The following is a 25,140-nucleotide window of genomic DNA, read 5'->3' on the forward strand; positions in this document are numbered from 1 at the left end:
AGAGCGAGTCGAGTGGCCGTATAAATTTTCTTAGGTAAGTAAATACCCTTTTTCCATAGCTTTCCCTCTCACTGACCTCCCCGTTTTCCTGTGACATACTCTGCTCCCCAAGAGTATAACCACAATGTACAACCGATGAAAGAAGCCAGGAAGTGTTACGGGACAATAAGGAGCCGCCAAAGAATTCTGTCCTCTTCAGTTGTTGCAATTCACTAAGCCTAGCTAGGTATTTAGGAGCAATGAGGGAGTTGGGTAACAAAGAACCTTTAATTTACTCTTTAAGAAACATTTCAGAACGGTCGCCTTGGGGCAAGATGGCTGGCCAATAAATTTCATAAATAAAATGTACTGACCTCATTTAGATCTTTCAGCTCAGGGACCAGAGAAATGCAGAGCTGGTTCTTTTCCACCCACATTGGGAAGCAGGTATAAAACTTCACCATGGAATCTGCAGATTTGCGACTTATTTCTACGTATGCCTTTTTAAAAATAAAATAAAATAAATAAAAATAATAATAGTAAGAAACTGTTTTCAATGACCGGAAACCAAATGACTTCTTTGTTCCAAATGTTGGCAATGGGTGGAAAAATGCATCATTCCCAATCATTAATCAATAAAGAATGAATCCAATTTACTAGAGCCAAAGGCCATACGTAAGTCAAACACCCAAATCAAAGAAACCTAAACAGAACCAGCACAAGAGGACATAGCCGATACATCACAATCCACGATGCCACCAATGGGCGACCAAGGTCTTCCTAGTTGTACAGACGGTGTATTAAAAAAACAAGCTAGCTTCAGAAAAACTGAAGTAAAGAACGAACGAACGGATCAGATATATTTTCTCCCCTCTCTCCGTGCAGACGGTTCAGTACCTTCTTATGCGAAGACACAATTAAAATATCTTTAACTTTCCCAAAGGGCTTGGTTAAGTTTCGGATCTCCTCCAGACTCAGCCCGGCCTCGGGAAAACTCGAAATCATCACAACACACATCTCTTCTGGATCCTGGGAAAACAGGAAACGGCAAATCAGAATCTGTACCGGGCAAGCTTAATATTCCCCTGCCGTTTCCTGCTTCCCACCTTGAGGAACCCGTTGACCTGTCCCCTAGAATCCCCTCAGGGGGCTGCAAAGCCGCTCAGAGTCGCCTTGAGGAGCGAGATGGGCGACAAATAAATTTGGCTATATCTTTTTTAAAAAAAATAAAGGCCAGCTTTCCTTCTCCTGCCCTTTTGGCCAAGCAGGGATGAGTCTTTCTCTCTCTCCTGGAAATGGGAAAATGTGGCACATGGAGGCTGGTAGAATAAATTCCTACCCCCACCCCCCATCTCCCCCTGGCCTTTCTAGGCCCCAGGAATCCAACCTCAAAATCTAATCAGAATTTCGAAAAAAATAATAATCCTATGCAATACTTTCTTTTGGAATGAGATGGGCGTTTAAAAAAGAACTTAAACTTGAATGCTAGAAATTTTTAATGAGGAATACATACAGGTAAGTCCTCCACTTACAACAGTTCATTTAGTGACTGTTCGAAGTTACAACGGTACTGGGAAAAAATGACTCAGGAGCCTTTTTCACACGACCGTTGCAGCCTCCCTGCAGTCACGTGGTCAAAACCCGGACGCTTGGCACCTGGCTCGTATTTATGACGGTTGCCAAGTCTTGAGGGGGGGGGGTTCACGTGATCCCCTTTGGCGACCCTTCTGGCAAGCAAATTCGATAGGGAAACGAGGTTCACTTAACAACCGTGTTACTAACTGCAGCGATCCACTTAACCAATGTGTCAAAGAAGGTCATGAAATGGGGCAAAACCCACTTTTAACAAACGTCTCGCTTAACCACAGAATTTTGGGGCTCAATCGTGGTGGTTAAATCGAGGATTGCCTGTACACGAAGCATTAGAAAAATGCTTTCAATAGCACAACTGTAAAGTTACAAATGATGCCTTTTGCACCAGGAGGTGGACGGCAGCGCTAGGCCCACTCAAGGTCTGTCTTAGGACGTTGGGATTTTCTCCGAGAAGGGTCCGGCTTTTTCCCACTTATTACCCCTGAAGGAAATTCCTGCCTCTCCTTGGGGGAGGGAATGTAGGGACCTGGTTGTCTCCTACAAATGGCCACCCCACTGAGCTGGGACAAAATACGGAGGCCTTTTAGGGTTCCGTATAAGGAGAGCGAGGACTACAGGCTAGCTAGAAATGAGAAAGGAACCACGAGGGAAAGAGCAGCTCCGGTTAGTTTATGATACAGGTGGTCCTCAACGTTATGAGCCTAGAATTATGGCTGTAAGTCACTGCGGTCGTTAAGCGGGTCACCGCGTGACCGCAATCAATTTTAGGTAAAAGTAAAGGTTCCCCCACACATGCGTGCTAGTCGTTTCCGACTCTAGGGGCCGGTGCTCATCTCCGCTTCAAAGCCGAAGAGCCAGCGCTTGTCCGAGGACGTCTCCGTGGTCATGTGGCCGGCATGACTAGACACCAAAGGCGCACGGAACGCTGTTCCCTTCCCACCGTAGTGGTCCCTATTTTCATGTGCTTTCAAACTGCTAGGTTGGCAGAAGCTGGGATGAGTAACAGGCGCTCGCTCTGTTACGCGGCACTCAGGATTCGACCCGCCAAACTGCCGACCTTCTGATCGACAAGCTCAGCGTCCTAACCCACTGAGCCACCACGTCCCTAATCAATTTTACCCCTCATTAAACAAACACCACCATGATCTTTAAGCAAACTCATGGTACTCGGGTGAGGGTTTCACTTGCTGGAAACCAGAAGTAAACACCAGTTTCTAGCCAAAAAAAAAAGAGATTCATAAATCACGGTCACGTGGCTGCTGCAAACAGCGGTAAACATGGGTCAACTGCCAAGCGCCCAAAATGCGACCAAGGGATCGTGAGCCCCGTGTGTGTGTCTGGAAAGGAGAACGGGTTGGCAGGCAGGAAGTAAGGCCAGGTCTCCCGGCTCCGGTGGGGCTTTACAAGTGCTCTGAAGGAGGAGGAGAGACGGCTACCTTGACGCCAGATTCAACCGCTTCAGGACTCTCAACCGCTTCTGACTTATCTGCAATTTAAAAAAAAAAAAGAATTATTTTTTTTTAAAAAAATAAACAATTCTTACCGGTTGAAGAGTTACTTGGGAGAGCGATTGAGATTCCTAGGGGTAAGAAAGGAACTCATTGTATGTTCTGCTCATTCTAGAGCTGTGTTGTTGTTTTTTCTTCTCAACCGCAGCTGTTCAAAGGTGTGTGGACTTCAACTCCCAGAATTCCCCAGCCAGCAGGGGAATTCCCACATGTGCCAGCTAGGAAAGCCCGGGACTTGCCAATGAAGAAAACCCCGGCCACAAATGTCCCTCCTCCCTCTCTCCCACTCCGACCATTGCTGGCGTGCCCCCCCACACACCCCGCTACCACCCTACCCACCGTTCCCGAGGAGTGGCGCCCCAAACCTCCGTGCAGAAAGCTCAGCCCAAGAGAACCCCCAAAGCAGCCACCCTGGAGGAGGCCGCCCCTTCTGCCAACTGCCTCTCTCCCCGCAGGGAAGCGATGTCTTTGCGCCCGCCGCTGCCCACCTTGCCCCTCCCGCCAACAGGCGGAGGCCCGGAAGGTAGAGGGGTCCCAGTCGTGCACGCCTCCCTTCTCTGCAGAGGGGGGGGGCAGAGGGAGCAGCTGGGAGGCACCCCAGGAAAGCCGGAAAGTGGCAGGAAAGTGGATACCTGGTGCCTCCGCTGGCTTGCTGGGCTCCTTGGCCTGAGATTCTCCGGCTTGGCTGGTCTCGCCAGCATTCGGCTCCTTGGCCGACTCCTTGGATTCTGCTACTTTCTTCACCTTCAGCGGTTCTTTGGCATCCTTCGAGTCCCCCGCTTTCTTGGGCTCCGCAGCCTTCTTGGCCTTGGGGGGTTCACCAGCTTTCTTGTTTTCCGGCGCCTTCTTGGCCTTGGGAGGCAAATCTTTGGCCTTGGGATCCGTGCCCTTCTTGGCCTTCAGGGGTTCCTTGGCTTTGGACTCTCCAATTTTCTTGCCCTTCGGCCCCGCTTCTTTCTCCTTGGGGTCCGCCAGCTTCTTGGTCTTCAGAGGCTCTTTGACCTTGGAGTCGACCGGCTTGGCCAACTCCGCCATCTTTTTCGCCTTGGGGGGGTTCTTCCCCTCTTCAGAGGGCGCGACCTCTGCGGCATCGTTTTGTTTCACGGCCACCACACCAGGCTTCTTGGCCTCCGTCGTCTTCTTGGCCTCCGTCGTCTTCTTGGCCTCTGTCGTCTTCTTGGCCTCTGTCGTCTTCTTGGCCTCCGTCGTCTTCTTGGCCTCCGTCGTCTTCTTGGGTTTGACGGCGGCCTTGGACTCCCCACTTTTTACAACTTTCCCAGGCTTCTTCGCATCGGCTTTTGCTGCAGTCAGAGAAAAGCACAGACGGTTAACGGCTATACAGATTCTTGGGGCAATGCCGCGAAATCGGCGTTTCTCACAAACACGGCAACTTTTAAGATGTGTGGGCTGGAGGATTCTGGGAACCGAAGTCCAGGCAGCTGAAAGTTGCCGTGTTTTTGAAAAAGATTGCATTAAATCTACCGACGGGGTGCCTGGGCAGATTAGAGATTAAAATATGCACCATAGAAATGTTAACGTGCTGGTCAGAGGGAGACGCAACCTGGAAGTAATGAGGAGGAATTTCCTGACAATGAGAACGATTAATCAACGAAACAATTGCCTCCTGGAGTTGTGGATGCTTCATTGCTGAAGGTTTTTGAGAAGAGACTGGACAGCCATTTGTTCAGGTTGGTACAGGCCAGGGGTAGGCCACCTTGGCTCCTTTATGACTGGTGGACTTCAACTCCCAGAATTCCTCAGCCAGCATGGCTCAGCTTGGAAACCTCTCCCTTTCCCCTCAGTGTGGCTAGCTCGGGAATTCTGGGAGGTTTTTTTATTTATTTTAATCGCATTTATATCCCGCCCTTCTCTGAAGACTCAGGGCGGCTTACAATTTAAAGCACAAATCAATGTACTTAGCAGTAGCCTTCATTCTATGTATATGCCTGCTTATTAGGGCTTTCACACACACCCTGAGCGGCATTATTACAAAGTCAGCTTAATTGCCCCCAACAATCTGGGTCCTCATTTTACCTACCTCGGAAGGATGGAAGGCTGAGTCAACCTTGAGCCTGGTGGGACGCGAACCTGCACTAATTGCAGGCAACTGGTGTTACTTAAGGAGGCATTAGCCCACTGCTCCACCAAGGAAGTCCACGAGTCATAAAAGAGCCGAGGTTGCCTACCCCTGGGCTTAGGCTCTCCTCCCTTGGGCTGGAGGCTGGATTAGAAGACCTGCAAGGTCCCTCCCAGCCCTATGGATCTATGATTTCCTTATTACCAACTACAAATAATCAAACATCAGCAAAATGAACCACTTCTGCAAACGCTGGCCGCTTTGTATTTATCGCCAAAGCCTTATCCTCTAGCACGAATTGTAGGAATCACCACGCTGCAGGATCGCTCTCCCCAAGGACAGTTCCTAACAACTGGGCTGTTGGTCTGATCTCTGAGCTTGGCGATGTGGCTGCAAACGTTTCAGCTCTGTGTGTGTGTGTGTGTGTGTGCGTGTTCCCCCCCCCCCAAATCGAGCTGAAACGTTTGCAGCCACATTGCCAAGCTTGGAGATCAGACCAACAGCCAAACTATCATCCCGAGCTACTAATATCCAAGCGTATCTCCGTTCCTGACAATCTCTGTGCAGCCCCTTTTTGTTTCAGCCCCTTGTCATCAAACTGCTTGGCTGGGGCTTAAGAAAATATCAGATATTTGGGGTTGAAGGTTCAGGAAAACACACAGGCGCAGAGAGAGAATAGCTTAAAAAAAAAGAAAAAAGAAAAACTCACAGGCAGAAGAGAGCGGGGCAATCTTTTTGACCACCGATGCAACTTGCTCTTTCCTAAAAAGAAGAAAGTAACAGTTGGATTCATTCCCGTCCACCCTCCGGGAATCCCACGTCAACAAGTCAACCGGGAGCATTTGGAAGTCCAGAGTAGCTAATTTTGTCTTACTTATTATTCAGGGCAGGATCCTTGACATTCTGCGTGACTTTCTTCTCATTTCCTTTGCTCTGAAAATAAGAGGAAGTGACCTTTAGGCTTTGCAGAACAACGCGGCGGCTTGGTTTGTACTGAATAATGCAGTGTTTTGAGAAGGTGCCCCTTGATTTTTGCCAAAACACACACACACACACACACACACACACACACACACACACACACACACAGAGTACCTCGCCTATTCAAAAATCAACTCTTGGGTTTTTGACAGCTATACCAATCAAAGTATCTCTATGACAACCTGTGGATGCTGGCTTAGGAATTCTGGGAGTTGAAGTCCACAGGTTGTAAAGGTTTGCCCACCCCCGCTCTAGACAAACGGCCCTCGGCTTACAAACCCAACCGAGCGCAACATTTCTATTGTTAAGCAAGGCAGGTGAGTTTCCCCAACCCCATTTTACGACTTTTCTTGCCACAGTTGCTAAGTGAATCACTGCAGTTGATGAGAAGTTAGCAACAGTGTTCTTAAGGGAATCTGGATTTCCCACCCACCCCGACTCTGCTTTATCAGAATGTGGCAAAAGGGGATCACGTGACCCCGGGATGCTGAGACCGTCATAAATACGAACCAGTTGGGAAGTGTCCAAATTTTAATCCTGTGTCCACAGGGGACGCTGCAACCGTCGGGTGAAAAACGGTCACAAATCACTTTTTCCAGTGCCGCTTTATCTTCAACTGGTCACTAAATAAACATTGTTGGTTTTTTTTAAATCGAGGGCAACCTGCAGAAAGCTAAGCTGTAACCCAGCAACGCTGTGGGATTGTTTACCCTGATGTGGGATCTGGCATTCTGATTACCTGTGGATCCCACCTTCCAATCAGGTATCCGAAACCCCAAACCAGCCTGCTTTCCCCAATTCTGGTTTGTTCTGAGTAACACAGGCCAGCGGATTTGACACGCAGGCAGGCAGGCGCCAAGAAAGGCCACCTGGAGCTATTGACCGGGCTTGTGCCTGTCAGTTTTACATTCTCACAGACCTATTAGCCCGTTCGGGTTCTATTGCAGCTGTTGGAGCCCGTCTGGCACTGGGCTTTTTGCTTCTTTTCGGGTTCTGCCATCCTCTGGGAGGGGGAGTTCGGGCTGCTAGAGCGTAATTCCTCTGCTTTGTTCCTTGCTCTATATCCTCTCTGGTGTTTTCTTCCCGGGATGAGAATGGAATATCCCTCCGGCCATCTGCCTTATCTCCGGACGCGGAGAAGACCTAACAGCCTTGGAAGCGGTGCCTTAGCGCTACGATCCCACAACATTTTCACACCGGTGGATTACCCGGTTTGAATCACCGAATGGACAGTTGGGGTGGGGATTTCATTGTCTCTTTTAAACTATTGATTCACGCAGGAAATCTTCAGATCCTGCCTTCTGCTACTGCTGTCGACGCCTTCCAATAAAAGTTCCTTTTGGAATGATGTCCCTGCTTTCTTGGGGGGGGGGGTGTCTCATTCAGGCAGGTCCTTACAGCAGCCAAAGGAGCCCCCCCTTCAGGAACACACACACACACACAGCATAAAGCTTAACAGTAAATACAAACAGGATGTCAATGAGGCGCCAAAGCAAAAGCTTCAGCAATTCCATGCCAGGAAGATGAACTACAAATGTTCAGGTTTTGCATGTTTTTAAATGGTAGGACCCTGAAAAGGCCAAGGAGGTACGAGGGAATGCCCAAAAGCAACATCTCACAAATTTAATTCTTGGTGTGGGTGCTCTTAAACTTACAACCGTCCCTTCAGTGACCATCTGAAGTTGCACTGAGGGCACTGGAAAAAGTGGCTTATGACTGTTTCTCACCCGTATCACCCTTGCAGCATCTCCACGGTCACGCGATCAAAATTCAGATGCTTGGCACCCAGCTCACATTTTACGACAGTTACCGTGTCCCAAGGTCATGTGATTCCCCTTTTTGCGACAAGCCAAGTCAATGGGGAAAGCCAGGTTCGCTTAGCAGCCGCATGACTAACTTAACAACTGCGGCAAGTCACTGAACAATTGTGGCAAGGTGGCAAAATAGGGCGAAACTCGCAACTGTCTCACTTGGCAACACCAGTGTGGGAGGCTCAAGTGTGAATGTAAGTTGAGGACCGCCTGTACCACCAGGCAAGAGTTTACAACCGCGTGACAGAGGGATACAGGTGGGTGACAGCCTCTGCTTAAAGAGGGCAGCCCGTTGGTAGGCTTGAGAGTTTGAGAGGAAGATTATGAGGCCTCCGGGAACCAAATGTTTGGTGGAATTTTTGGCAAAGGAAGACAACTGTTTGCATTGCCGCAATTGGAGGAACTTGTTGTGATTCCTCATCAGCCAGTGGACCCGGCAGCTGAGTCTGGGGAATCAAAAGAGGAGGAGGATGGGGCCTGGAGTGCCACCAGAGTCAGCGGAAGGCTCTGATGAGCAACGGGACTTACAATCTGACGAGGAGCCTGGCCCCTCCACTCGTGCTCAGGCTGAGACCCAGCTGTGTTGGGAAGCTGAGCCAGACTTTGAGGACTCACAGCTGGAAGACATAAGACGCTCGCAAACACCGACAGGCAACGAGAGTTGGACAGAGGACTGCAATGGGGCGGCTCCAAAGGCAAAGGAGAAGGCATTAGGAAGCCACGCCTTGGGCTACATAATAAAAAGGGAAGGTGTGGGAGGTGCTGCTTGCTGAAGGCAACCGTTTGTGAAGGAATCAAGTTTCATTGAATCGTGTTTTGTTTGCCTTTGGACAATTTTCCGTTTGGAAGAAATCAAGTTTCATAGAATTGTGTTTGGTTTGCCTTTGGACATTTTGCAGGTCTGTAAGTAATAATAAAAGGGGTTGGTTTTTCCTGAGGTTTCAGCCTACTGGTTGGAAGAGGGGCTTCTCCTTGTGAGTTTAACAAGGACTCATGTAGGCTGGGACAGAACAGAACTATGCAATGGGGAGGCCTGTACAAATGGCCTTGTTATTAAAGCGGAATTCAAGACCAGGCAGAAATATTTTGAACGAAGGAATGTGACCACAAAACTTTCCTTTCCACAACAGACCTCTGCTTACCTGAGTAGAAGCCGCTTTGGGTTTCTCCGCAACACTTATCTTCACACGCTTGCCATTAATAAGGACGGGAGACGTTTCATTGAATTTGACAGCTGCTATGACTGCTTCCTTGTAGTTCATTTCAAGATAAGCCTAAATAAAACGAAGGGTTTTTTTTATTTAAGAACCTGCTCGCATTTTATTTCAGTTATATACTAGCTTCCTATTCAAAGAACAGAGATAACTGGCAGGAATTAAAACGCAGCATACAAACGTTAAAGACAAGTCAAAAAGAGAATTATTTATCAAGAAGAGAAAATATAAAACTAGTATCTAAGATATTAAAACTGTAACAAGAAGAGCTAAAAGAATAACAACCATGTGGTCCTTGCTGCTATCTGTGCTTGGCTGTTTTCTTGCGGACATTTCATTACCCAACTAGGTCACAACATCAGTGCTAGGACTGTCCTTGCTTCCATAACTTCAATTGTTTTGGTTATTTCTAACTTCTTTTTTTGTATTTTGCATAACACTGCTTATCCTGAAAGTGAACAGTCTACTGGTAACAAACAGAAACTTAATCTTGAATTTTCCTATGGTAATACAACCATTCAAACATAGCCACCTTAATGAATCTTTGCAAAAAAAAAAGTGCATTTCAGCAAACATATTAGAAATTTAAGAAGCTGCTTACCTCATGCTTACAACGGTCAACTAGGATGTCACTAACTTTTCCGAAAGGCTGAACTATTTTCTTTATGTCCTGATCTGTAAAACCATCTTCTGGCAAATCAGATATTTGAAGAATAGTCCCCAAACTCCTGGGTTTACTCCAAAACTGCAAATAATTTTTTTAAGTACATTTACATGGTTTCTCACATTTAATCTCTCACATACAAATACCAAGAAACACAATATAGCTAACTTATAGCTATATTAATTGGAGCTAATTTAAAAGAACCTAACAGCAGGACAACAATGGTTAAAATCTACAAGGCACATCCTCTAAAAATCTACTGAACGAACCTCAGACAATATTGATAAATTTACATTCCCATAAAGCAGGGGTCTTCAAACCTGGCCCTTTGATGACTTGTGGACTTCAACTCCCACATGTGCCTGGCTGAGGAATTCTGGGAGTCGAAGTCCACAAGTCATCAAAGGGCCAGGTTGGAAGACCCCTGCTTTAGCTTGACATTAATCAAGAGTGGCCCCTCGCCCAGCCACAGCTGTTTAATGTGGCTCTGGTTATCTGACTCTTTAGGTGCTCATGTAAGGAAAAGCACAACAGCCACAATCAATGTCCCACGATAGGAGCCTGGAGGCAGCTCACGTGGTTGGGACGCTGAGTTGGAGGTTAGCAAGACCACGTTTGAGAGCCGAGTGCTGCTGCGTGGGGGGGGGGGTGCGAGCTCCCGTCATTCGCTCCATCTCCTTGACGGGGGCCTGAAAGGCGATCCCGCGGGCGTCCCTCCGGGCAACGGTAAAGCCACTGGCTAATCCTTTACACCGGGGAAGCGCCTTAAAAGCTGCCACCACCACGAATGGGACGGGGATGGGACTATCTTAGGCCCGGGATAGTTGGCTTAGGCCCAGGATGCTTGCAGGACCGTCTGCTGCCGGGAACGACTTCCTATCGCCCAGTGCGCTCACACAGAGAGGGCCTCCTCAGGGTGCCGTCGGCCAGACAATGTCAGCTGGCGACCCCCAGGGGGAGGGCCTTCTCTGTGGGAGCGCCAGCCCTGTGGAACCAACTCCCCCTTGAGCTCCGGATGGCCCTGGATCTCCGTTCCTTTCGCCGCGGCCTCAAAACACTCCTTTTCCACCAGGCTGACCTGGACTGACAGGGATTTTAATTGTTTTTAATTTTTAACTTAATTTTAACTTTTCTACTGGGGCTATTAATTTAATTTCTTTTTAACTTTTGTATTATTGTATTTTATTGTTGTTAGCCGCCCTGAGTCCTTCGGGAGATAGGGCGGCATATAAGTACCAATAATAAATAAATAAATAAATAAACAAACTATCTTACGAAGACCGAAGAGCATGACCACAGGTGGGCAACCTACCTTACTGGCAGGAGCATCTGCTTCTTTCGCTGGCGTTTCGGAAGGCGGCTTCTTAGGTTTCCCCTCGGCTGCCACTTCTTCTTTGTTGGGACATTCAGCAGCCTCGGCAACCTTAGTTTTCGCTTCGGAGGAGCTGTGTCGGGAGTGTCCCTCCCTCTTCTGCGGCTTTGAGGACACGGCAGGGCTTCCGGTCTTCCCCTCCTCAAAGTCAGCCGATGCTCTTCTCCCTCCCGAAAAGCCCTGGCTGAAGGCTTGCTTGTGAATTTGTTCAACAATGCGAGGTCCCAAACATTTCATCACCGCTTCCAGGGCCTTATCTGGGGAAAAGAAAGAAAGAAAGAAAGAAAGAAAGAAAGAAAGAAAGAAAGAAAGAAAGAAAGAAAGAAAGAAAGAAAGAAAGAAAGAAAGAAAGAAAGAAAGAAAGAAAGAAAGAAAGAAAGAAAGAAAGAAAGAAAGAAAGAAAGAAAGAAAGAAAGGCTTTTAAATTGATTCCTCAGCCTTGTTTATTTTAAAGACTGGGAGACCTCCTTTGAGACAAAACCAGGGGTCTCGAACATTTTTAGCAACACATACCATGAAATAGCATGAAAACAAAGAATGATCTTGAACACTGAGGGGAAAAAAACATTTTTGGAATGAACATAAATTGTACTGAAGCTGGGGAGGAACGTGCAGATCCCTACTCTCTTGAGGAGTCGTTGCTGGGGTGGGTCTGGAACATGCCCAATCTGGACAAAATGTGTGGGGAAGGAGGATATAAGAGGGGACAGACAGTCCAACGCATTAAGTTAGACCAGGGGTGTCCAACCTGGGCAACTTTAAGACCAGTGGACTTCCCAGAATTCCCCGGCCTGCGTGTACCCCTGCCCCTGCTCTGTGAACTCCATGCAGCTCCCAGACGATCTTCAAGAAAAGCTCCGCACACAGCTTATACGGATCAGGAGAGTATTTGTAACTCAGCCCTGAAATGTGAGGCCCTTGGTGCTCTCCGAGCTGAGCTGTTTTCTTGCAGGTGATTCATGACCCAACCAGGCAATATCGTCAGATCCACTGATGAATGACGAAGTGACTGACCACAAATGTACCGATGATGTTCCCTCGTTGGGTCACGAAACGTCTGCAAGGAAACAACCCAGCTCAGAGCACACCAAGGGCCCCACACGCAGCCTATTGCAGTAAGCCCACAAAGAGGTGTATAAGGCAAAAGTAACTCTCTTTCCTCCTTGGCTCATACCTAAAGTCTGGAGTACATTTTGAGGGATCCCAAGTTGCTGTGCGTCTATTTCCGCTCTCTGTTTTTTAAGTATACAAAGTGGGTGGGTTTTTGTTTTTTAAAAAAATGAATTCTCTCAAAAGTTTGCAATGAAAATGATCGCATAAGAAGGCCAGCGAGCAATTAAATGCCATTTTCCCACTCCGGTGAACGCACCTAAATATTTTCTCTCTTAAAATGAGTGCTGTCTTTAGTCCAATTTAAAATGGGACACCTTTGGCTGCCTGAAGGCCAGCGTCTATCAACAACCCTCTTACCTGGAGATCGAATATACCGCCTGGACCCCCTCTCTCTGCTGGAAGACCTTCGAAACGACGGAGTGGGGTTATAAGGCCGCCACGGAGACCTTGACCTGTGTCTGAAATTAGGTGGAGGTCGTGGACTTCGGCTCCTAGGCCTGCCTGGCCTGTGCCTGGGACTCCTGGATCGGGACCGTGTTCGACGCCTGGCATGTCCAGAACTGGAGCGTCTCGAACGCCTGGGGCTGATACTGGCAGAACGCCGCCTGACTCCACTGTTTTCATTTCTGTCGCCCTCTTGTCTATGGACAAAGAATAGTACGCATTACCTGATGGCTTTGGTTTCATGTGAAGTGACCCTAACACAGTGAGTCCCCACTTAACGCTTGTTTGTTCAACGACCACTTGAAATTATGATGGTGCTGAAAAAACAAAACAGAGGGACCTTGGAGGTCTTCTAGTCCAGCCCCCTGCTCAGGCAGGAGACCCTATCCCATTCCAGACAAATGGCTCTCCAGTCTCTTCTTAAAACGCCTCCAGCGTTGAAGAACCCGCAACGTCTGGTTGGCAAGCTATTCCACTGGTTAATTGTCCTCACAATTAACTAAGTTTCTCCTTAGTTCCAGGTTGCTTCTCTCTTTGATTGGTTTCCATCCATTGCTTCTTGTCCTGCCTTCAGTTGCTTTGGAGAAGAGCTTGACTCCCTCTTCTTTGGGGCAGGCCCTGAGATACTGGAACACTGCTATCCTGTCACCCCCTGGTCATTCTTTACACTAGACAAGACAAACCCAGTTCTTGAAACCCTTCTTCGTATGTTTTAGTCTCCAGTTCCCTAATCAAGGGGCTTATGACCAACAGCTTAACGTTCCGGCTGTTGCAGAGCCCATGTTGGTTATGAACAGCCCCCCCCCACAACTGCATTTACAGCCACCTTTTAGTCACCCACCTACCCACTGCCACCAGCTGTCCCCATTGCCCAGCCTCACCCCCTACACAGCCTGCTGTCCTGCATGCCACAACTGTACCACCTGGCGGCCCTGCGTCATGCTGCCTTCTTTTGTGCCGGTGCCGCCAAGACTTCTCTCGCACCCCAGGCAACTGGTCTTGATCCTGCTAACCAGGACTTCCCTTTTTCAAGGTAGGCCTGGGGGGGGGGGGGGAAGGCCTCAGCTGTGCCCTCAGGAAAGCCAGTTCCTAGCCCAGCTCTTTCTTTTGCGAAAGGAGGTCTCGCCTGGCACGCAGAGGCTCTGCCTGGAGCAGATACAGAGGTCCCTGCTGGGGCACGAAAGAGGACCTGACAGCGCCAGTGGGAAAGGAGGAGCGCTTTTGCAACCTCTTCCGGTAGCAACTGGCCATGCAACCACTATGATTTTTTTTTTTGGGGGGGGGGTAGTTCTTTTCATTAATATGCCGTTAACTCAGTAAAATGTCTTTGGGAAGAAGCAATAAAGAAGAACCATCACATCCCAGGAAAACATAATTTAAGCTACCTTTTTGATGATGAATGGGATTCTGGATTCCAGTCAGGGTATCTATTTCAAAAATAGAACTATTAATACAAGAAACAAGCTTTTACATATATATTTTTTCCCCTTAAGATGTATTGCCCAATTGGCCCCTCAAGTACCGTCCCCATTTTCGCTGTCTGCCTAGCTGTGTTTTCTACAATGTTCTCACTGCACGCGTGCTGAGCTTTAAAAAGCTGGAACCGCTGTTCCAAATAATTTGCCCAGATCCTATGCAACTTTTCAATGTTAGGCTGAGAATTTCAACCCATTCTTTCCTGCTGGTCCTACAGCTACAAAGCTTGAAACAGGAAATAATAATAATAAGTTGGAAGGGACCTTGGAGGTCATCTAGTACAGGTCAGTCTTTTGGCAAAACCCACAGATCCACATTTTGCAGGGTCTGAATAACAGAGCTGGAAGGGACCTTGGAGGTCTTCTAGTCCAACCCCCTGCAGAGGCAGGAAATCCTATATACCACTTAACTTCACAATCGTTTCCTACTGGCCTGTCCGTGAACCACTGGCCGGTTTACACGTTGGCTACACTTATGTGAAAAGGATCCCACTCTCATTTCTCCCATCTTCCTACGACCACGAATTATCCCAGGGACCGTGGACAACCTCTTCCTTGCTTGGTCTCATAATGTCCCATTCATCACACGAAACAACTGCCCAAAGAATGGAACAATCCCTTTTCAGAGGGATCATGCTGCAAAAGTTCCCAAGGATTTCATTCAAAAACATAGCAGGAGCAATGATGCAAAAGCTTCTCTACAGGAGCTACGGTTTGCTTAATTCAACCATTAACTGAGCTGTTCTTATTAAAAAAAGACAAGGACCCATGGCCTCTGGAAGGTAGAGAAATCAAATAAAAACTCTTACTGTTGGCGTAGCTGGCGGCAGCTTTCAAGGTGTGTGGAAGAATTCTGATGCTGAAGCCAATCCTACAGAGAACAAGCAGCCAGAATCAAGATTAAAGTATGAACTAGGATAATCACTAACTTTAAGCTTTACACACACCCACACACCTGTTCCAAGAAGATAAAATGGATAGATCTGTTCACCTCCCTCCACCAATTATCTTCAAAGCAACCCTGTGACTCATGCTCAGTTTCTCCAAAATTCAGGAAGTCTCTCATTTCTCCTGGGAAGGTGGGAAGACAGACTAGGATACCCAGGTTGAAACACCCATTTTTTCAGCCTGTGCTAATCCCTGCTGATTTCAGCCTGCCAAGCACGTCACAGCTCAGGCATGTGCTGTACAGGAAAGAGCCCTTGTGGCTTGCCAAATACTTAACCTGCAATTTTAAGCAGGCTCAAAAGAAATCAATGTATTAATAGAAACGCTGCGATTGCCAGAGAGAGAGAGGGAGGGGGGGGACAAAGAGAGAGAGGGAGGGATGGAGAACAGGCACTGCTGTTCTCAGCATGCATTCTGGCTGGGGCTTCCATGGCTGGAACAGAACTACAGGATGAGTGGAAAAGTGGGGGAAATGTGGCATTTTGAACAAAATGACGGTCTGTCTTTGGCGCTACTAGGAGCATCCTGCCTCGACCCCTGATTTCTGTGAAGCCCCAGGAAACACTAGCTTCCATATCCCATCATGACTACTATTATCAATTACTGTCAGTTCATCCAATCACAAGGTTTGTGTCAAAGAGCTCCGAAGTCCTCCTTTCCTGACTTCCCCAGGCCTACGACATTCCCTTTCTGGGATCACACAAGACATCCCATTTCAAGTGGCGTCTCCCCACCAACATGGCGCTTATCATAAGCATCGTTTCTTAAAAAAAAAAAAAAGGTCAAGTCATGCTTTGCAGGCTACCTCTTTGGGATAAACGAGACATATGCCCTCTTAAGATAAGCAGCAGCTTATACCTGGATGTGGGAGAGCCAAAATAAAACCAGTAATTTATACGGCCATTTTGCTTCGCACAGGGACCAAATAAAAACACGTAGAAAAAAGGAACTTGGGTTCTATTAGCTGTGCTTAAGGCCAGCAACCATAACAAGCCACTTTCGCACAAAGCTGACCTACCCCAGCGCCATGAGCTCCCAGGAAACTTACACTGTATTTGCATCTGGTTTATTCCCAAAGATTTTGAAAGCTTTCTACTTTCGGATGAGCAACGGGCCAGTCTGGTAAAATCCGTACTGGTGGAAGAAATGAGCGCTAACCCTGGACCTCACTGACAAAGTAAGCACATTAATAAGCCACTGAACCCAGTCACTCTACTTCGGATTATCTGAGCCCAGGACCACAGCATAAACGACGTTGTACTTCAAACCTTCAGTTTAGGATTGAATATCTGATAATGTTCAACCTTTTGGAGTGCATTTGGCACGCCGACTGATGTAAATGGCCATCCTAGGCTGCCGAGATCCTCAGCTTTATAGGCCTGCACGTATGTACAAATTAAAGACAAGATAAATACTAGTGACTATGCCTATCAAATCTATTTTAAGAACTATTAGAGGCCAAAAATACAAATTTTGAAGGAAAAACTAAAACTAAGCTTGGATCTGTCTTATCGTCTAATGAATGGGCAATATTACCTTCTATTTTGTTACGGTCACGGGCCAAAAATACACTCTCAAAATATCTGCAATGACGCTCTTTAGTCCCTGTTTTATCCACCCCTTGAACTGTCAAGCAATGAAAAATATTTGAGCCTTAATTGTGCTTTTAAGAAAGAAAAAATGTAGCTAGGTTGGATGGGGAACACCAGACAAGGCCTTGGGGAATGAAATTTTACTGTCGTCTGTTAGGATTTACGGTTAAATGTTAAAAAACCTTAACCCTCTCAACTGCCATTTTCCTAAGCTACAGAGGTCCATGTGTCTCAACCTTCCCTTGGAAGCCCCCAAATCCTTTGGGCTGCCTTCTTCCACATATCCCCCAGCTATTTTACTCTTTTTCAATGGTGTGTGATTTCCAGAACTCTCTACGAAGAGTTGATTTGATATGTGCACCTACCATAGATTTTTATACAGGGATTGCTGAAATAATTTGCTTAACAGAGAACAAACACGGTAAGCAAGCAAACATAGGAAGACAATATTGATGTACAGATTGTGATCAGTGAGTGTCTCATTGCTGTACTAAAGACTCTTGAGATAGGTCCAGAACATTTTTCAGAGGCATATGCAATATTATTGACATCAGAGAATAGTCAGATCAAAATCCACCATATTTGAACAGATTCCAGGTGTGACCAAGATGCTCTGGGGTTTAATCTGGTGGAGTAAATCTTCACATTCCTAAAACAAGTTAGCTCTCAGTCACCATTCTCCAAACTCCAGACACTCTAAAAATGTGTTGGATTTCAGCTGACAATGCTTGAGTTTATGCTGTTTAAGTAGAAGTCTAGGCATTAGCCTGGGAAGAACTATTTTGCATTTAAACCTTGTACGGCTTAAAAGGGTCAAGTAGTGTGTGGAATGAGACAGAAAAAAAAGCATGCAATCCAACCGTTTGGACAAGGCTAGTTAAATATCTCAACTATTGCCGTTGCTCTTCATTAAGAACAGACAGCAATAGAAAGATATTTGATTCGGATACTCGTTCTAACTTCCGGACATTTTAAAAGAATAAAATGCATAAAACTAACTGGCCTCCAACACAGAGATAATGTTCTGGTTAAATTATGTAATCTGACGGGGAGGATTTAGACTCACCTTCAAGTGTCTACATTCTACATTACACAGAGAACACATATGTGGAAATATTCTCGGAGATGCCGCATAATAATCATTCATCATTGACGGAGTTGGCAGCCTCTTCATTTTCTGGGCGTCCGTCTTGGAGAAAACCGGGAGCCAAGAGGCCTTCACCACCCCAAAGGGAGACTTGATAGGCCCGTCAATCTCTTTCCGGAAAGGTTTCTCAGCAGGAGGAGGAGCCGGTCCTGGGGGAGCACTAGGCCGCGGTCTGGCTTCCTCGTGAATCCTGTCACGCCTGTTCATCCCCCCCATCATTTCGGGTACAAAAGGAGGGGGCGGCGGCTGGTTCATCATGGGCCGAGCTACAGACGGGGGAGGCAGAGCTTGCCGAACAGGTGGGATCCCGGGCTGAGGTAGGGGCGGTGGTCCCACCGGCGGCATGATGGGCTGGACTGCTGGAGCCACCCCAGTTCCTGTTGAAGGGAGACACATTCCAGACATCTTGTTAGAGGCGTCCATGGAGAAAAAAGACTGGGTGTTGGGTGCGCTTCTTTGGAACCCCATCTGCCGGATTAATTCTTCCACCGCATTCATCTGCTTGCTGGTTATGCCGGCCGGCGGAGTCGGCTGGCTCTGAAATGCTTTCAGGCTGTCTTTGGACGGCCCGTCGGAACCGTAGACCTTCACGTCGAGGGGGCCTTCGTCGTATCCGTACTTGCTTTCGTGCCCGTAATCAATTACTTTGCCCTTGATCATGGGGCCGTGGCCGTCGTCGCTGCGGAAGTTCTCCTTCTCGCTGCTCTGAGGAGGCAAGCTCGCCAACGGAGGAGCCATTTTTCTCATACGGATGTCCCTTAAAATTATAGGCATGTTTTCGGGGGTCAGCTGGTCATCTGGGTAGCGACTGAGTTCTTCCAGGTCCTCGTTTGACAATCCAAAGCTGGCCAAGATACTCGAGGCACTCTCATTGGTGTACCGGCTTTGAACAGGCGGGGGATAGTCTGCCATCCTTCCTGGGGGGGGCTGATTCTGGCTATTATTTCCAGGAGGAAACGGATTGTCCCAATGAGCACCGCATCCTTCCATCTTCTGCTGCTGCAGCGGCGGCGGTGGCTGCTGCTGCTGCTCCATATTCAGTCTCTTTGCCGTTTGTCTTGGGTCCATCCTGAGCGGAGGCCCCTGAATATTCGGCCTGGGAAATCCTGCCCTCATTTCTGACCCCATGAATCTTTGGGGCATTCCATCGGCATTAGGTGGGAACTGCCTCTGAAGACCTCCCGGTCCAGCTCCCGGCCCATGAAAAGGCCCCCGCGGGATTGGATCAGGCATGCTCGGTCCCCTTGGCCTTGGCGGCATGCTTCCGCGAGGGTTAAACATGGCTACGTTCAGGAACGCCTCATTTAACAACGGAGAGGCGGCTATAGGATAGTTTGGAGCCACCGAGTTGAACTGACGAAAAGCCAACTGGGCCTTAATCTGAGCACACTTTTAAAGGAGGGAGGCCCAACAGAAAGGGGCTGACAATGCCAAGGTTCAGAGAATTCACAAGAGGTGCAACATTTTCCAAGAACACCATAAAGCTGAAAGTTAAAACACACAAAAGTTAATTACATTTATTTTTTTTAATCTACCATTTAAAGTGGTTCTACTGCTTTTAAGCATATTGTTGGGAAACTTTCCTTTAAACAAATAACTACTCATTTGGCAAAGTGGCTGCTTTTTAGCAATTCTTGATTTGTTCCTTTTTATTTCTGAACTATGTACTTACAAGTCTAAATCAGGGTTCACATATCCTGAGAGACAACATTTGTGGAATCAAGCACAGGGGTGGAATTCACATGACTAGCTAAGCCAAGACCAAACTAATCACATTACAGTCACCCACTCTGGGTGATAAGATGGGCGATGTATAATAAATAAACCAGCTAATGCAATGTATGCAGCCTAGAAAACTTCATATTCAACTCAATTGAAGGAGATGTTTCAAACGTTGCAACTTTGGTGGTTTTATTATATTCTCTCTGAATATAAAGAACATTTTATTTAGTGTCGTTAGAAAAAAAAATCATAATACAAAAGGGTGCATATAATTGAACCTTCAATTCCTCTGCATTTCCTGGAAAATATACATACAGAATTCAGTAGATATGCTCTAATACACATAGCATCAACTGTCCCTCCGGCGTGGTAGTAGCAATATTCAAGCAGCATTAAGCACAGAACTATTGTTCAATAATGTTATTTATTACCTGGCAGGCAGTCTAAAAAAGAAAAAAAAATCACAAGAGTTACTTTCCTGTGTTTCCTACTGAACTGGGAAAATACCACAATATATTGAAAGTGGATAGAGCAAGGAAAGGTATATTATCATTTATCTATTCAGCAACCACCACAGTGGCCAATTTTTTCCATGACTTGGGAGGGGGGGGCGCTCCTCCATTCTGAGATAATGCTAAAAAAAAAAATCGGCATCTCAGCTACTGCGGGACCCACTTCCTTTCATTCACTGGTTTCCAAACTCACCATCAGACCTGAACAGTCGCTGCTAGCTTCCACCTGAAAGTCATATGGCAGCAGCCAAGCAGGTGACACCGGCTCAGCCAGAGTTATGCCGGTGGGCAACCCGTGCCAGCGACGATTCACGAGTAACCCTGGTTCTTGTGAACCTGAATTGGCCAAGATAGAGAGGCAGGCAACATGATTCCTGCTCTCTGCAGAAAGCCCCAACTAAGCGGATCACTGCTCTCTCCAGAGGACTATCTACTCGGTTCGGTCTTTTCATTGGTATAACTATTACAGATATAACGTAATCACAGCCTGCTCTGGGTACAAACAGGGTACATTCTCAATTTAACAGACCAGGGGAAAGAGGCGAACGAATGAACCTTTATTATCAAAGTACAACATGTATACAATGAGATTGGCCGAGCCTCCCTTTGTGCCCCCCCCACCATGAAATATGAATGCATGTAATTGATCGGTGCTCTATATCAGTGTCCACAGCTTGCATAAATTAGGTCACCGGTCTGGACGGCTTTGGAAACAACAGATTTTTGCCCACTGTTTAGGGACAAAGCTCAAAGTAAATTTTCTCTACTTCATCTGAGGTCCAGAGAGTTAAGATTTTTACTGTACTTGTCAAGCAGATTATAAACTGAACACTCACTGTGTGAAACAAAGTTAGCAACTGGGCTACAACTTGAGGGGAAAAAAACAGGATGACAAAATCATAACATAAAAGAAAAAGCTGGTAAGAAGAAATTCTTCATCCTGACTTGGGGGTCTATTCCAAAAGTATGGCTCATCCTAACCCCACCTCTGTTCTAAATGCTCAGCACTCAAAGCATGGATTTACAGAGATGCATTCAGTGCTTTAAATAACCTAACTACTGCAAAACATTCAAAGCCTTAAATGTCAGCTTTGGTGCTTGACACCAATACAATTATTGCAATACAACCTGGTATTTTGCCCCAGAGGTATACTGGCAGCTCTGTTTTCAGACTTCCGTGCTCTTGCAAGAATGCAACAAGGATATGGAGCAGAACAAAAACTTAAAAGGACGACTTGGGCTATTCATCTTTGAATCAAATGTGTCTTTTCCCAAGATTGCACACCTAGTGCCAAGACCCCAACTCCTTCTAAGGGGTTGTTGACAGGAGGACATTTAGGCTTCTGTGAGTTCCAAATCCTCTTCTTCCCTTTCAATCCATATTCCATCATACAACCCCCCCAAAAAAAACCCCAGCACAGGCAATATTTAGAGCAGGGGTCTTCAAAAGTGGCCCTTTTATGACTTGTGGACTTCAAATCCCAGAAAATTCTGGGAGCTGAAGTCCACAATTCATAAAAGGACCACGTTTGAAGACCCCTGATTTAGAGTAATCCACTCTAGATGCAATTCACTTGCTGGTAGAATCAAGCTGCCTGGTTTTTTTTTTCCTTTTAAAGCAACAGACCCTCATCAAGACCTATTTGCAAATCGTATGAGGATCCACGTCAGGGGTGTCAAACTGCTGGACCACGGGCCGGATGTGTCATGCCAAAACGGCACCCACCCCATGGCCAGCAATGGAGAAAAAGTCACGTGACATTGCGAGTTTGACACCCCAATCTACATTCTTACAAGGCAAACCAAATTTGCCCTGCCTCTCTTTTCCCACCCACCCCCATCCTTTCTTTCTGCAGCAAGCAGCAACGTCAGGTGTTTGCGTTCAGTTAAGAGTCTGTTGGATTTCAATACAGCTCTGCAAAAAAAAAAAAATCTCAAAAATAGGAGACAAGCACAGGAACATTAACTTGTGCAAGAACATTGCAATTTTGATGCATTTCATAAGCAGCTCAGCTAAAAACCATCGGACAGGGGAAGAAAACAAGCAACGCCGTTGGTTACGAATCAAAACGTTTAATGATGTGCGGTTGATACAGAGCCAAAGATATTAGTCGTCTTCTTTACACAAGTCTTTAAACAACAAATTAGAATTGGTTCTTAGCTGGTTCGACAGAAACTCCATGAACAAAAAGGGTTCCATAAGTTCTACTAGTACGGAAAAAGGCTTTGATTGTGCTGCTTCTGACACCTTAACCGAGCTTTGCAGTGGGAGAGTGAAGGAACTACAGCACACCGGAAGCTGTATCCTATTGCCATACCTCCAAATATGTTGTGACTCACCGTTACGAGTGTGCTGTTAGCTACAGAATCAGAACTAGACCTACCTGTGGAACTCAGACCCTTGGTCAGGTCATGTCCCAAACACAATAGATGTCTCAACACAGCTAACGTTGGGTGTTCTTGCTTTGACAATATATGGAGATGCAGCCATTTTCCTTCTTATGTTTTACTCTTAGAATTAGAATTAGATGATACTGGGGGGTGGGGGGTGGGGAAGAGGAGGAATGTGCATGGGAGTTAGTTAGACATAACAATACTGGAGCAGTGTGATAATCAAGGTCTTTTGAAATAAGAGACGATAAGAATTGGCGGGTTGGAGAACTGGAAGGGAAGCCTGCATTTCAAACTAATTGGAGAATGTGATTTATGACCGTTAATCGGAGGAGGGAATTGTGCATTGATACTATGTGCTCAGGGGAAGGGAATTCAGATTTTGGCTTCACCTATGTTCGTGCCGATGCTATGCTACTCAAATAAAGATTTTTTAAGGTAAACAATGCCTCAAAGTTCTTTGAAGAGTTTCATCTGTCGGAACCATGACGAGATGAACCTCTGCCCCTCTTTTTAATTCCTCAAGCAGAATAAGCAGGTAGAATTATATCGCTAGTCTCTGCACCTTCTATCAGAAGAGACCGATCAAGAGGAGACTGGACAACCATTTGTCTGAAAGGATATAGGGTCTCCCGGTTGGACCAGAAGACCTCCAAGGTCCCTTCAGACTGTTATTCTCCATTATCAACTGCAAACTATACCTAGCACTTGGCAGGCACAGACTGCTATGGATTGCTCAGTTATTTTCCTCAAAACCACCCGCATTTTCTCCTCAGCCTACCCCCCCACACACACACTCCCCAGAAAAAGTGCCCAGGAGCAAATTGCATTAGGAAGACAAATACTGGGCTGAGCATCGGATAGGAAGAATCCTAATGCACTTATTGAGGCTGAAAAGAGAAAAAGGCACCTACATAGAATTATAGGGCTGAAAGGGATCTTGGAGGTCTTCTAGTCTAACCTCCTAACCAAGGCATTCCTGGACAAATGTCCAATCTTTTCTTGAAAACCTCCAGGGATGGAGCACCCGCAAGTCTGGAAGGCCTTGTATTGGTGTCCTTGGAAATGTGGGCCCAAAACAAGGTGTGAAAAAGTGGGGAGGGCCAGAGCAGAAACCACAATGCAAGGAGGGAAATAAACAGGTAACAGCCATAAGGCAGCAACACGTGCTGTGTGTGTGTGTGTGTGTGTACCAGGATCTGTGGACTTCCACTCCCAGAATTCCCCAGCCATTTTTTCCCCTGGTATAATAAGCACAGCCTAAAAGCAACTCGCCAGGAGATTCCCCCCACCCACCCCAAAAACCAAAAGAATTTTTATACCAAAAAGCCCTCTTTGGGGACCCTGCCCCAAGACTTGCCCTGCTCAAAATTTGCCCAAAAGCAAATTCTGCAAGATTCACATCCCCCACACAAAGCAGTGGGGGGGGGGGGGGGAAGAGGGAGAGAAGAGAGACCCTCTCCTCCTCTTGCCTGGTCAGGGAGCCCCCCCCGCCCCGTTTTGTCTTTGGGGGGGAGGGGGCGGTTTGCAATTATTTATTTATTTATTTCAATTTATATACCGCCCTTTGTCCTGCGGGCGGGGGGGGGGGGCGCAGAACACAGGACATCCCCTCAAAAAAAAAAAAAAAAAGAAAGAAGCCAGCCCCCCTCTTTTGCCCCGAGGGTCCCAAGGCTCCTTTTGACAGTTAACGGGCTGCAAATAAATTGAAAAGATAAATCGGAACAAATTGGATAAAATCGAATAAGCGCAATGGATAAGTTGAACGCGTGTAAATAACCAGGATAAATGGAATAAAATGCAATTAATAAAGAAACGTAAAGCCAACGCTACAGGCCAGCCCGGAGGCCCTGAAAGCCGCGGGGAAGGCCCGGAGAAGGCCCGGACGGGGCCCGGCGCCGCCTGCTAAGGAGGCGCTTGCGGCAGCGGGCCCGACGGGCGCCGGGGTCGACTCCAGGTCGGGAGACCCAAAAAACTGAGGCGGGCGGCCCTGCCAGGGAGGCCCGGCGTCGCCTCTCAGCCGCCATTTTGCGGCCTCCTCGGCCCCCCCTCCTCCGCCGCCGCCGCCCTGCGCCCGCCCGGCATGGCCTGCGGGAGGCCGGCACCGATCGCAGCGCCCACCTCTTCTCCGCTCCTGGCCTCGCCCTTTCCCGGCCGCGCCGGCCTCGCGTCGCCCGAGTCGCGGCACCGTCGCCTCAGGGAACCGCCGCCGTCGTCTCCTCCTCAGCGCCTAGGGTCGCCGGGGCCGACTGCGCAGGCGCGGGGCGCGTGCGGAGAAAGCCGAAAGCGCGCCGACGCCGAGAAGGACGACGACGACGCGCATGCGCTCCCTTGGGCGTGCCCGGGCTTTTGGAGGCGCGAGACGGGCGGGAGCTGGAGCGCGCGCTGGGCGCCTGCGCAGTCGCTCGGATCCGCTGAGTCCCGCCCGCGCGGGCGGGCGGGCACGCGACGGGGCGGTGCGGGACTTCGGGTTTCGCGGCGGAAGTGCGCGCATCTTCACGGGGGGGGGGAGCGAGCAGGCGCCCCCTTTGCACCTAGCCGAGGCCTGGAGGAGGGGGGGTCCCGCGCGTGCCGACCCCGATCTGCTGCGCTGCATG

The 25,140-nt window shown here is 47.7% G+C and overlaps 1 protein-coding gene across 3 annotated transcripts in view; it reads right to left on the reverse strand.

Annotated features, from left to right (window-relative positions):
- Nucleotides 1-24,785, reverse strand: part of ZNF638 (zinc finger protein 638) — a 40,763-nt gene extending 15,978 nt beyond the window's left edge. Inside the window, exons 1-15 of one of the 3 annotated variants that reach the window (XM_081332290.1) lie at nt 24,665-24,785; nt 17,838-19,402; nt 16,484-16,558; nt 15,041-15,102; nt 14,142-14,183; nt 12,670-12,953; nt 11,140-11,456; nt 9,765-9,908; nt 9,092-9,223; nt 6,032-6,090; nt 5,867-5,919; nt 3,713-4,381; nt 3,009-3,058; nt 877-1,008; nt 354-479 (exon numbers count right to left, since the gene is read on the reverse strand). In XM_081332290.1, coding sequence (XP_081188416.1) covers nt 354-479; nt 877-1,008; nt 3,009-3,058; nt 3,713-4,381; nt 5,867-5,919; nt 6,032-6,090; nt 9,092-9,223; nt 9,765-9,908; nt 11,140-11,456; nt 12,670-12,953; nt 14,142-14,183; nt 15,041-15,102; nt 16,484-16,558; nt 17,838-19,199 — 3,507 coding nt within the window. In that variant the 5' untranslated portion in view covers nt 19,200-19,402; nt 24,665-24,785. Of the gene's footprint in view, nt 1-353; nt 480-876; nt 1,009-3,008; nt 3,059-3,712; nt 4,382-5,866; nt 5,920-6,031; nt 6,091-9,091; nt 9,224-9,764; nt 9,909-11,139; nt 11,457-12,669; nt 12,954-14,141; nt 14,184-15,040; nt 15,103-16,447; nt 16,559-17,837; nt 19,403-24,664 lie in introns of all 3 variants that reach the window. The other 2 variants (XM_081332289.1, XM_081332291.1) reach the window with 2 other exon arrangements.
- Nucleotides 24,786-25,140: the final 355 nt, after the last annotated feature.

Source organism: Vipera berus (genome assembly GCF_964194415.1).
Source record: "Vipera berus genome assembly, chromosome: 7".
Lineage (NCBI taxonomy): Eukaryota > Metazoa > Chordata > Lepidosauria > Squamata > Viperidae > Vipera > Vipera berus.